Here is a 12,234-nt window from a genome sequence, read left to right on the forward strand (position 1 = left end):
AGGCTTCAAGTAGGAGCAAGCCCCCAAGAAAGGGTAGGTGCCTATTTCAAATTTAGGCTCTTTGCCCATTATGTTACTAAGACAGGCAGCTTGTGAGCTTCTAGCTAAGGCAAGACCTCGAAACAACTGCCAGATTTTTCTCTTGTCTCTGATGCCAACTTGTAACTGGCTAGCAGCTATGAAATGTGGCCCAAGAGTATATCCTTAACACATCAAAGAATTTAAAGGCTATAAAACTTAGATATGCCTACTTGGGTAATTCAGGACACTGGAGATTTGGGTTCAAAGTGCCTCCTGCCTTTTGGCTTAAAAAAAGGAAACAGTTTTATTTGTAATTCAATCACAGCAAGTCTATTCCAGTTTCCTCCTTTTGCCTGGGTTTCCTTCCCAATCATGTGTGATACTCCTGGATGGACAGCTGAAAACTGTTTCATGCAAGGGAAAATGAGGGTCTGGAAAGCCACTTGTAATATTGTTAGGCTAGGAATTCTAGATACAGGTCATATATTTGTATGACCTCTTGTTGATGCAAACACCCATCACCCCCACCCCCACCCTGAAGAAAGGCCTGCTCATTTACCTTATGTATAAAGTTTTCCACTTTGTTCTGCAGGCCCCACCACTTGAACTTGACAGTAACCAGTTTGTATGCGCACATATATGGGCAGTCTTTCTGATTTACAAGTTCTTGCTGCATTGGAAACATACCCAGAGGCAGGTTGGTAACTAAGAGGAAAAAACTCGGGTTGTCCCTTAGCCTAGCCCCAGCCATTCCTTCCTTCTAAGGGAGAGGCCCACCCACATGGTGCCCGACCCTCTGATGGTAAGTGTGTGAACTGTACCTTCCAATTTGGGCCCAAGGGTCCTCGCCCTGTTTTCATAGATTTAAATTTTGCTGGGTCTTCTTCTGCCTTGTAATCCTGAGAGTTTGGGAAGGGGGTTAGAGGAGAGAGGGGAAAGGAAAGGAAGAGGACAAAGGAGAGAGAACAGATTTTCGTTAAGAGTACACTTCATACCTTTTCTTCACGCTGCTGGCACACTGCAAATATGGACAAATGTTATAAACAAGATAAAGAACTGTTTATATTCGCCTCAAAGAAGAGTTCTATGTGAGTTTCTCTGCGAGGGTTTGTTTTTAGTTTTACAAGTATGAAACTGTCACAATACTGTCTGAGCAAGCACATATTTCCAATGTTTTTAAGACAGATTGTTAATCTGGGTGAGAATCTAAATTGTCCTGGAAGACTTTTTTTTGTCGACTGTGGGGCTTGAACTCAGGCCTGAGTGCTGTTCCTCAGCTCTTCAGCTCAAGACAAGCATTCTACCACTTGAACAACAGTGCCACTTCTGGTTTTCTGGCAGTTTATTGGAGATAAGAATCTCACGAACTTCCCTGCCTGGTCTGGCTTTGAACTGTGATCCACAGATCTCAGCCTCCTTAGTAGCTAGGATTATAGGCATCAGCCACTGGCACTCATCTACAGAAAAATTTTTAAAGTCTTCTACTTAAAACTCAGAAGAAACCAAGAAACCTATAAAACTAAGAATATCTGCAGGTGATGGCCACATTTTTTTTTTTGGGTGGGGGGCGTTGATCATAAGGCTTGAGCTTAGGGCTTGGGCACTGTCCCTCAGCTCTTTAGCTCAAGGCTGGCACTTTACCACTTGAGCCACAGCACCACTTCCAGTTTTCTTTCTGGTGGTTAATTGGAGAGAGGAGTCTCACGGACTTTCCTGCTCAGGCTGGCTTTGAACCGTGATCTTCAAATCTCAGTCTCCTGAGTAGCTAGGATTACAGGCATGAGCCACCAGCACCCAGCTGAGGGCCGCATTTAAGAAAAAAATCTGCAGGTGATTCTAAATATAGCCAGAGCTCATAACAACTGGTTGTCATTCCTGAAATCTCCTAGTCTAGTCTCCCTTTGGCCTGGGAATAATTGTTGAAAATGTTCAATGTGTAGAATTTATACTTTTGTGAACTATAAGTTGGTTTCACTTAGTAGTTTTTTTTTTTAATTTAAATTAGTTTTGGGCTGGGAAGGTGGCTCAGTGGTAGAGTGCTTGCCTTGCCTGCATGAGGCCCTGGGTTCGATTCCTCAGCACCACATAAACAGAAAAAGTGGTGCTGTGGCTCAAGTGGTAGAGCGCTAGCCTTGAGCTGAAGAGCTGAGGGACAGTACCCAGGCTCAGAGTTCAGGCCCATGACTGACAAAAAAAAAAAAAAAAATTAGTTTTAACTGGGATATAAAAACAAAAACTAGGGATGGGAAAGTGACTCAGTGGTAGAGTGTTTGCCTTGCATGCATAAGGCCCTGGATTTGATTCCTCAGCACCACATAAGCAGAAAAGGCCGGAAGTGGTGCTGTGGCTCAAATGGTAGAGTGCTAGCCTTGAGCTGAAGAGCTATTTATATAGTGTATAATGTTTAGGACAGATAAAACATATCTATCTCTTCAACTATCATCATTTCTTTTTTGAGAAGTTCTGGAGTTTTAACTCAGGGCCTCATTCTGGATGGGTTTTCTTTTTTTTTTTTTTTTTTTTTTGTCGGTCATAGGGCTTGAGCGCTCTACCACTTGAGCTACAGCGCCACTTCCGGTTTTCTGGTGGTTTATTGGAGATAGGAGTCTCATGGTCTCTCCTGCCCGGGCTGGCTTTGAACCGCGATCCTCAGATCTCAGCCTCCTGAGTAGCTAGGATTACAGGCGTGAGCCACCAGCGCCCGGCTGGATGGGTTTTCTTTTCTTTCTTTTTTTTTTTTTTTGGTCTGTCATAGGGCTTGAACTCTGGGCTTGGGCGCTGTCTCTACACTCTACAGCTCAAGGTGAGTGCTCTACTGCTTGAGTCACAGTGCCACTTCTGGTTTTCTAATGGTTTATTGGATTAGAGTCTCACGGACTTTCTTGCCAGGGCTGGCTTTGAACCATGATCCTAAGATCTCAGCCTCCTGAGTAGCTAGGATTACAGGCATGAGCCACTGGCACCTAGCTTATGGCTGGGTTTTCTTGCTGGGATGTTTGCTCTACCACTTGAGCCATACCTCCAGCTCCAAACATACCATTCAAACTTCTAGCCTTTTGAAATATACATTATCATATTCTAAAGCCACCTTACTGTGTGCAATAGCAAGCTAGAACTTCTTGTTCCTATCTAACTATACTTTAGTACCTACTGTCAACTCTATCCCTTCCCCTCAACTTTACTGATTAAAAATGTAATCAGAAGGTGGGCACCAGCGAGTCACCCCTGGATTCCTAGCTACTCAGGAGGCTGAGATCTGAGGATCACGGTTCAAAGCCCACACAGGCAGGAAAGTCCATGAGATTCTTATCTCCAATTAACCACTAGAAAACCGGAAGTGGTGCTGTGGCTCAAGTGGTAAAGTGCTCGCCTTGAGGTCAAGAGCTCAGGGACAGTGCCAAGGCCCAGAGTTCAAGCCCCACAATTGACGCGCACGCACACACACGCACACGCACACGCGCACGCACACACACACACACACACACACACACACACACGAAGTAATCAGAGCTTGGTGCTGGTGGCTCATATCTGTAATCCTAGCAACTCAAAAAGCTGAGATCTGAGGATCAAGGTTTGATGCCAGCATGGGCAGGAAAGTCTGTGAGATTCTCATCTCACTTAAGTGAAGTCCTGGCACCAGAGGTAGAGTGCTGGCCTTGAAAAAAAGCTCAAGGATAGTGCACAGTCCTGAATTCAAGCCCTAGGCCTGGTGTGTATGCATGTGCACATGTGCGCACACACATGCACACACACACTCACTCACACACACACACACACACATGATATAATCAGTTCTTTGTGTTAATTCACCACAAATTTTTAGCTAATCTATATAAACTAATATTGGTTCATAATAATATTTAAGAAAATAATAAATCACATACAAAGTACTTTCTAAAGTTAAAATGATTTATGTGAACGTAAAAAAAAATCTTTTCCGTGCTGGGAAGGTGGCTCAGTGGTAGAGCACATGCCTTGCATGCCAGAGGCCCTGGGTTTGATTCCTCAGCACCATATAAGCAAAAAGAAAAAGCCGGAAGTGGCGCTGTGGCTCAAGTGGTAGAGCCTTGAGCTAGCCTTGAGCTGAAGAGCTGAGGGACAGCGCCGAGGCCCAGAGTTCAGGCCCCACAACTGGACCCAAAAAAAAAAAAATTCTTTTCCATCTGGGCATCAGTTGGCCTATGCCTCTAATCCTAGCTTCTCAGGAGACTGAGATCCAGAGGACTAAGGTTCAAAACCAGTTCAAGAAGGAAAGTCTCCAGGCAGGAGACTCCATCTCCAAAGTAACCAAGCAAATATAAAATTAATATAAAAAAAATCAGTAGCTTCTCCTTATAACCCAACAATGAATGGTCAAGAAAGAAATCAGCAGAACAATGTTTTTTTTTTTTTTTTTTTTTTTTTTGGCCAGTCTTGGGGCTTGAACTCTGGGCCTGGGCTCTGGCCCTGAGCTCTTCAGCTCAAGGTGAGCACTCTACCACTTGAGCCATAGCGCCACTTCCAGTTTTCTGGTGGTTAACTGGAGATAAGAGTCTCACATGGGGCTGAGAAGTTGGCTCAGTGGTAGAGCGCTTGCCTTGCATGCCTGAGGCCCTGGGTTCGATTCCTCAGCACCACATAAAGCAAAAAGAAAAAAGCCGGAAGTGGCGCTGTGGCTCAAGTGGTAGAGCACTGGCCTTGAGCTGAAGAGCTGAGGGACAGTGCTCAGGCCCAGAGTTCAGGCCCCACAACCGGACCAAAAAAAAAAAAAAAAGAGTCTCACAGGTTTTCCTGACCGGACTGGCTTTGAACTGCGATCCTCAGATCCTGAGTAGCTAGGATTACAGGCATGAGCCACTAGTGCCCGGCCAGTAAAACAATTCTATTCATAATAACTTCTAAAACATTAAAATACATTGGCACTAACCAAGAAAGTGAAAAAGACCTATATAATGAGAACTATAAACCTTAAAAGAAGAAACTCAAGACATCAGAAGATGGAAAGAACTCCTATATTCGTGGATTGGCGGAATAAATATTGGGAAAACAGCCATGATTCAATGCAATACCCATCAAAGTTCCAATGTCATTCTTCACAGAAATAAAAAAAGAAAATTACAAAACAAAAAAACCTCGGGCTGTGGGCTGGGAATGTGGTTTAGTGGTAGAGTGCTTGCTAGCATGCATGAAGCCTTGAGTTCGATTCCTCAGTGCTATAAACACAGAAAGAGCCAGAAGTGGTGCTGTGGCTCAAGTGGTAGAGTGCTGGCCTTGAGCAAAAGCAGTTCAGGAACAGTGCCCAGGCCTTGAGTTCAAGCCCCAGGATGGTTAAAAAACAACAATAACAAAAAACCTCATAAATGCTGCATGCAGTTTGTTGGCTCATACCTACAATCACACCTAGGTGCTCAGAAGGCTGAGATCTGAGGATCATGGTTTGAAGCTAGCCGAGGCAGGAATGTCTATAAGACTGTTATTTTCCAGGGACATGCATGATTGTTATGACATGCAATGACTTATGTCAGAATAAAAGCCCATTCCCTTTTTGTAGTTTACAAGGTCTTCATGCTCTGGCTTTCTGCTACCACTCTGATTTAATTTCCTACAGACATTCTTCCCAGCCTGCTCCAATTATTAACTGACCTAATGTGGAAGACTTACCTTCCCCTTTCTTCTCCAGCTTGTGACTTGCACCCTTTGCCTCAACTAGGACCTTCCTTATATGACTTTCCTACTCTAGAAAATTTATTACTGAAGGCAGGCATCGGTGGATCATGACTAATCCTAGCTGCTCAGGAGGCTGAGATCTGAGGATCATGGTTCAAAGCAAGCCTGGGCAATGAAGTCCGTAAGACTCTTATTTCCAATGAACCAACCCAAAACTGGAAGTGGAGCTGTACGAACCTTGAATGAAAAAGCTCAGGGACAGTGCCCAGGCCTTGAGTTCAAGCCCTCATCCTTTCCTTATTTTCTGTTTCCTCACTGACAGAAGGTAAGATTCAGGCAACAGGGATTTTGTCTGTTTCCATAGAGCTCTATCCTCAGGGCCTAACAGTGTAAATATAGCACATAGTACCTGCACAGTAAATAGTGAGCAAATGAATACAGATGCAATGAAGATTAGGAAAAATCTATTTGATGTCTCTTTTTTAAAAAAAAGACTTGGGTCAGGGAAGGTGGCTCAGTGGTAGACTGCTTCCCTTGCATGCACAAGGCTCTGGGTTTGATTCCGTAGCATCATATAAACAAAAAAAGGAAGTGGCGCTGTGGCTCAAGTGGTAGAGGGCTAGCCTTGAGCTGAAGAGCTCAGGGACAGAACCCAGGCTCAGAGATTAGGCCAGAACACACAGGAAAAACAAAACAAAACTCTTATTTTAAATGAACTTCCAAAAAAAGTTAGAAATGGAGCTGTGGCAGAGCACAAGTGGTAAAGCGCTATCCTTGAGCAAAAAGCTCAGGGACAGGAATTTAGGCCCTGAGTTCAAGTCCTAGGACTGGCACCAAAAACAAAACAAAAAACTAGAAAAATTCATAAGAAAGCATAAGACTTCCAATAGCAAAAGCAATTCTTAGTCAAAAGAATCACTCTGGACGTTATCACAATACTAGACTTCAAAATATAACACAAATCCATAGTGACAAAAAACAGCATAGTACTAGCACAAAAACAGACCTGAAGACCAATGGAATGGTATAGAAGCCCATGCAATAAAAACCACAGCTGCCAGGCTCCAAGTGGCTTTTGTCTGTAATCCTGGCTACTCAGATGGCTGAGATCCAGCGGATCTTCATTGGAAGCCAGCCCAGGCAGTAAAGTCTGAGAGACTGTATTTCCAGTTAACCAATGAAATGCCAGACTAGAACTGTGTGTCAAGTGGTAATGTGCCAGCTGAGAAAGAGCATGAGGTCTTTAGTTCAAACCCTAGCACTAACACACAAGCACACACACATTAATGGGGGGGGGGGGAGGAATCACACAGCTACAGCCATTAATTTTTTTTTTTTTTGTCGGTCATGGGGCTTGAACTCTGGGCCTGGGCATTGTCCCTCAGCTCTTCAGCTCAAAGCGAGCACTCTACCACTTGAGCTACAGCGCCACTTCCGGTTTTCTGGTGGTTTATTGGAGATAAGAGTCTCTCGGTCTTTCCTGCCCGGGCTGGCTTTGAACCGTGACCCTCAGATCTCAGCCTCCTGAGTAGCTAGGATTACAGGCGTGAGCCACCAGTGCCCGGCTTAGCCATTAATTTTTGACAAGCTGAAAACACACATTGAAAAAAGGACACCTTTCAACAAATGGTGCTGAGAATCCACATACAGGAGATGGAAACTGGACTCCTGTCTCCGACCCTGTGCAAAAATCAACTCCAAGTGGATCAAAGAAAGACTTGAAACTTTAAATCTATTATGAAAACTAGGAAAATCCTGGAAGTTACAGGCACAGGTAAGTATTTTTTTGCCAGTCATGGGGCTTGAACTCTGGGCCTGGGCTCTGTCCCTCAGCTCTTCAGCTCAAGGCGAGCGCTCTACCACTGGAGCCACAGCGCCACTTCTGGCTTTTTCTGTTTATGTGGTGCTGAGGAATCGAACCCAGGGCCTCATGCTTGCAAGGCATGCACTCTACCGCTGAGCTACCTTCCCAGCCCCACAGGTAAGTATTTTTTAATAGCACTCCACATGTCCAAGAACAGGAGCTAGGCTAATAGGGAGGGTGAATTAGGTGAACATGCTAGAAGCAGATAGTCTGCATGTATAAAGATAGGACAATGAGAGATGGGTGAGATTGCATAGAATACATTGTATACATGTATGGAAATGACACAATGAAATCCCCACTCTTGTATCACTAACGTATACTGAAAACAAAAACAACAAAAAGTAACTAGCAAAAAGCCAGGCCAGGGGCTGGGAAGGTGGCTCAGTGGTAGAGCACTTGCCTTGCATACCTGAGGCCCTGGGTTCGATTCTTCAGCACCACATAAGCAAAAAGAAAAAAGCTGGAAGTGGCGCTGTGGCCCAGGCCCAGAGTTCAGGCCCCATGACCAGACCCCCCCCCAAAAAAAAAAGCGCCAGGCCAAGGGTGTGGCTTAAATTGCAAACAAGCTGCAGAAAGCCTGAGTTTCACAGACAACCCCCAGGGAGGGAAAAAAAAAAAAAGGAAAAAAATCTTCCCCAACACTACTTCCCTCCACTCATACAACCAAAGATGGCTAAAAACTCAAAGAACCATACTTTCTGCTAGTATTGTTTGATAAATATGTAAGTATATAAACTTTGAGAAAACTCATCAAGTTATATGTTTATGATATATTTAACTTACTGTATATGTTCTACCTAAAAAGGATTTTCCTTTGTTTTGAGACAGGTTCTTAGTACAATGTACCCTTCTGCTTCTACTTCCTAAGTTACATGTTTATAGATCTATATCTCCACAATCTTCTTAGTAAAAGGTTTTTTGAGGGCAGGAGGTATGGCTCTAGTGATAGAGCACCCACTGTGAACAAAAAAGCCAAAAACTCCAGAGTTCAAACCTACACACACACACACACACACACACACACACACACACACACACACACACACACACACACACACACACACACACACACACACACACACACACACACACACACACACACACACACACACACACACACACACACACACACACAGCTGCGTGCCCATCGCTTGTGCCTATAATCCAGGAGGCTGAGAGATCTAGGAATCATAATTAAAAGCCAGACTGGGCAGGAAAGATCATGAGACTCTTTTTTTTGGTCCAGTCGTGGGCCTGAACTCTGGACCTGGGTGCTGTCCCTCAGCTCTTCAGCTCAAGGCTAGCATTCTACCACTTGGGCCACAGCACCACTTCTGGCTTTTTTTCCTGCCTATGTGGTGCTGAGGAATCGAACCCTGGGCCTTATGCATGTAAGGCAAGCGCTCTACCACTGAGCCACCTTCCCAGCCTGATCATGAGACTCTTATTTCCAATTAACCAGTAAAAAGCTAGAAGTAGAAGCATGGCTCAAGTGGTAGAACACCACCCTTGAGTGGAAAGAGCCAAGCAAGAGTACAAGCAAAGCCTGGCACCAGTGGCTCATGCCTGTAATCCTAGCTACTCAATAGGCTGAGATCTGAGGATCACGGTTCAAAGCCAAACCGGGCAGGAAAGTCCATGAGACCCTTATCTCCAATAAATCACTAGAAAACTGGAAGTGGCACTGTGGCTCAAGCAATAGAGTGCTCGCCTTAAGCTGAAGAGGGCAGGGACAGCGCCCAAGCCCAAAGTTCAAGCCCCATGACCAACAACAACAAAAAAAAGAGTACACACAAGCCCCTGGGCCCTGAATGCAAGCCCCAGAACTGGCACAAAGGTGGTTTTTATTTGTTTGTTTGTTTTTTTTTTTTTTTAAGGGGGCTGACATTATGTGACTTAGTGTAGAGTGCTTGCCTACCACGCACGAGTCCCTGGATACCACATAAACAAAAAATAAATAATAAGAATAAAAAGAAAAAACTTAAAAGAAAAAAATAACCAGGGGAAGTTGGCTCAGTGGTAGAGCGCTTGCCTTGCAAGCCTGAGGCCCTGGGTTCGATTCCTCAGCACCACGTAAGCAAAAGAAGCCAGAAGTGGCGCTGTGGCTCAAGTGGTAGAGCGCTAGCCTTGAGCTGAAGAGCTGAGGGACAGCGCCCAGGCCCAGAGTTCAGGCCCCATGACTGGACACACACACACAAAAAAAAAAAGATTAAAAAATAAAAAAATAAAATTCTAAAAAAAATTAATCAAACTTTTGAGGGTGGGTGTAGGGATAGAAAATAACAAATCAGTCCAGTGCTGGTGGCTCACAACTGTAATCCTAGGTACTCAGAAGGCTGAGATCTGAGGATTGTAGTTTGAAGCCAACCTGAGGGGAAAGTCTGTGAGACTCTTATCTCCAATTATCCACCAAAAAGCTGGATTTGGGGCTATGGCTCAAGTGATACAGCACTATCCTTAAGTAAAAGAGCTAAGGGAAAGTACCCTGAGTTCAAGTCCCAATACCAGCACAAAAATAAATAAATTAAATTTAAAATAGTTGGGCTGGGTGCTGCTGGATCATATCTGTAAACCTAGCTACTCAAAAGGCTGAGATCTGATGGCTGGAGTTCAAAGTCAGCCAAGATAGGAAAGTCCATAAGACTATCTCCAATGAGCTACCAGAAAACCACAAGTGGCACTATGGCTAAAAGCAGTAGAGTGCTAGCCTTGAGTGATAAAGCTCAGAGACTGCACCCAGGCCCTAAGTTCAAGCCCCATGACCAACCAAACAAACAAACAAAAAAGCTGGGATGTAGATCTATGAAGCCCTGGCTCAATCCCCAGCATGACCAATTGGTCAATCCATAGACTGATAGATAGCAACACAACGTATTTCCTTTCAGGCCATGTTGGATATAGTTGCCTGTTCTCTAACATTTAGAAGTAATTTCTAGGAGGTGGAGGAAAGAGGATAGTACAGTTGAGGCTAGCCTAGGCTATAATGAGTTTTAGGTCAACTTGGGCTACCTAGTGAGACCCTGTCTAAAAACCATTAAAAAAAAGTTCTCTTTGCATTTCACATGTTTAGTTCCTACCTTGCTAAGTACTTGGCTTCGATCTGCAATGTCTATGTATATGGCTTCCACATGTTTCCATGCCTCAGGCTCCAGTTTATGCACCTGTAGGAAGAAGGGAGACCATTTGTACACAGGCAGCACCTTCCCAAAGCCATAGAAAAGATATTCCCACTAGCAAAGAATTATAGAGCTAGGGTTGTGGCTCAGTAGTAGAGCTTTTTCCTAGCATGCACAAGGCTTGGGTTTGGATTTGATCCCCACCAACACACATAACAACCAACCAACCACCACCACCAAAAACAACAAAAAGTGAATGTGTGGCATTTTATTTCCTCCAGCCAGTACTGGATCTTGAACTCAGGGCCTTATGCTTGTTCAGCTTGCTTTGCTTGGCTGGTGCTCTACTACTTTTGTTATGCCTCCAGTCCTCCTGAAACTTTTTGCCACCTGTCCTCCTGAAATAGGTTATAGTAACAATGCAGGCATGCTAAAAATACTACCTTGAAGCTGTGCATGTAAGGTATATATGACAAATCAATTTCAGATTTATACCTAAGTATACCCTCCTTTCCTTATCTTACCATTTGAATATACTCATATTTTGGACATTCTAAAATCTGAAACACATCGAGTCCCAAGAATTTAGGGGATCAACTTATACAAAATTACCTAAAGGAAGACTATATTTTAAGTAGGCATAAACTCTGATTTTTCAAGCCGATTTTTCTTTTTTTTAAAATTGTTTCAGCCTTTTTTTTTTTTTTTGTAAGAATACTGTACAGAGGAGTTACAATTACATGGGCTTTCAAGCTCAGTTCTAACGTGCAGGTCAACATACCTCATGGCTCCCTAGAGTACCTACTGTTTCAACTGTGTCCCTTAGTGAAGACCATACACTCCTGGAAATGATGCTTGTTTAATTAGGATGCACTTGTATATAATATAGTTTGACACCAATTCAAAATGTACAAAAGGATACAACAACAAGGAACTATCCCTCTTGCTTGTCCCTAACTTCACTGTAGTATAAGCCACTGCTTCTAGTCTACCTACATGAAAACATCCATGTGCATAGATTTGCCTTTTAATACAAATAGCAGAACATCTACATACTGGTTTGTACCGTTTTTTTTACTGGGCAATGTTTTATAAGCACTATTTCCAACTAGGTATTTTTGTTGTTGTTGTTAGTTGTGGGCTTGAACTCTGGGCCTAGGCATGGTTCCTAAACATTTTGCTCAAAGATAGAACTTTACCACTTAGAGCCACAGCTCCACTTCTGGTTTTTAGGTGGTCAATTGAAGATGAGTCTCATGGACTTTACTGTATGGGCTGGCTTAGAATCTCAGTCCTTAGAGCTCAGCCTCTTCAGTAGCTAGGATTATAGATGTGAGCTACCAGCACTCAGCTCAACTGACTTTTTTTAGTGAAATTGCTAATATACAATTATTTGGCCACCCAATTATTTAATGATGTCTACTCATAGCTCTTAACTTGTTTTTAATCTTTGGCAATGTAAAGAATACCAAATTCATTGCCCACATGTGTGGGCAATGTGTTAATTCACATATATGGGCAAACAATTTAATAAATCCTTAGATATGGAACTGCTGAGGTCAAGGATAATGGACTTTAAGT

At 43.5% G+C, this 12,234-nt stretch overlaps 1 protein-coding gene across 1 annotated transcript in view; it reads right to left on the reverse strand.

Moving 5' to 3' along the window:
• Window positions 1–12,234, reverse strand: part of Pitpna (phosphatidylinositol transfer protein alpha) — a 54,093-nt gene that overhangs the window by 13,331 nt on the left and 28,528 nt on the right. Inside the window, exons 7-9 of the mRNA XM_070027453.1 lie at window positions 10,615–10,698; window positions 843–920; window positions 581–691 (exon numbers count right to left, since the gene is read on the reverse strand). Coding sequence (XP_069883554.1) covers window positions 581–691; window positions 843–920; window positions 10,615–10,698 — 273 coding nt within the window. The remainder of the gene's footprint in view (window positions 1–580; window positions 692–842; window positions 921–10,614; window positions 10,699–12,234) is intronic.

The sequence above is a fragment of the Dipodomys merriami genome, unplaced genomic scaffold, assembly GCF_024711535.1.
Source record: "Dipodomys merriami isolate MVZ:Mamm:240054 unplaced genomic scaffold, mDipMer1.0.p SCAF_19, whole genome shotgun sequence".
Taxonomy (NCBI): Eukaryota; Metazoa; Chordata; class Mammalia; order Rodentia; family Heteromyidae; genus Dipodomys; species Dipodomys merriami.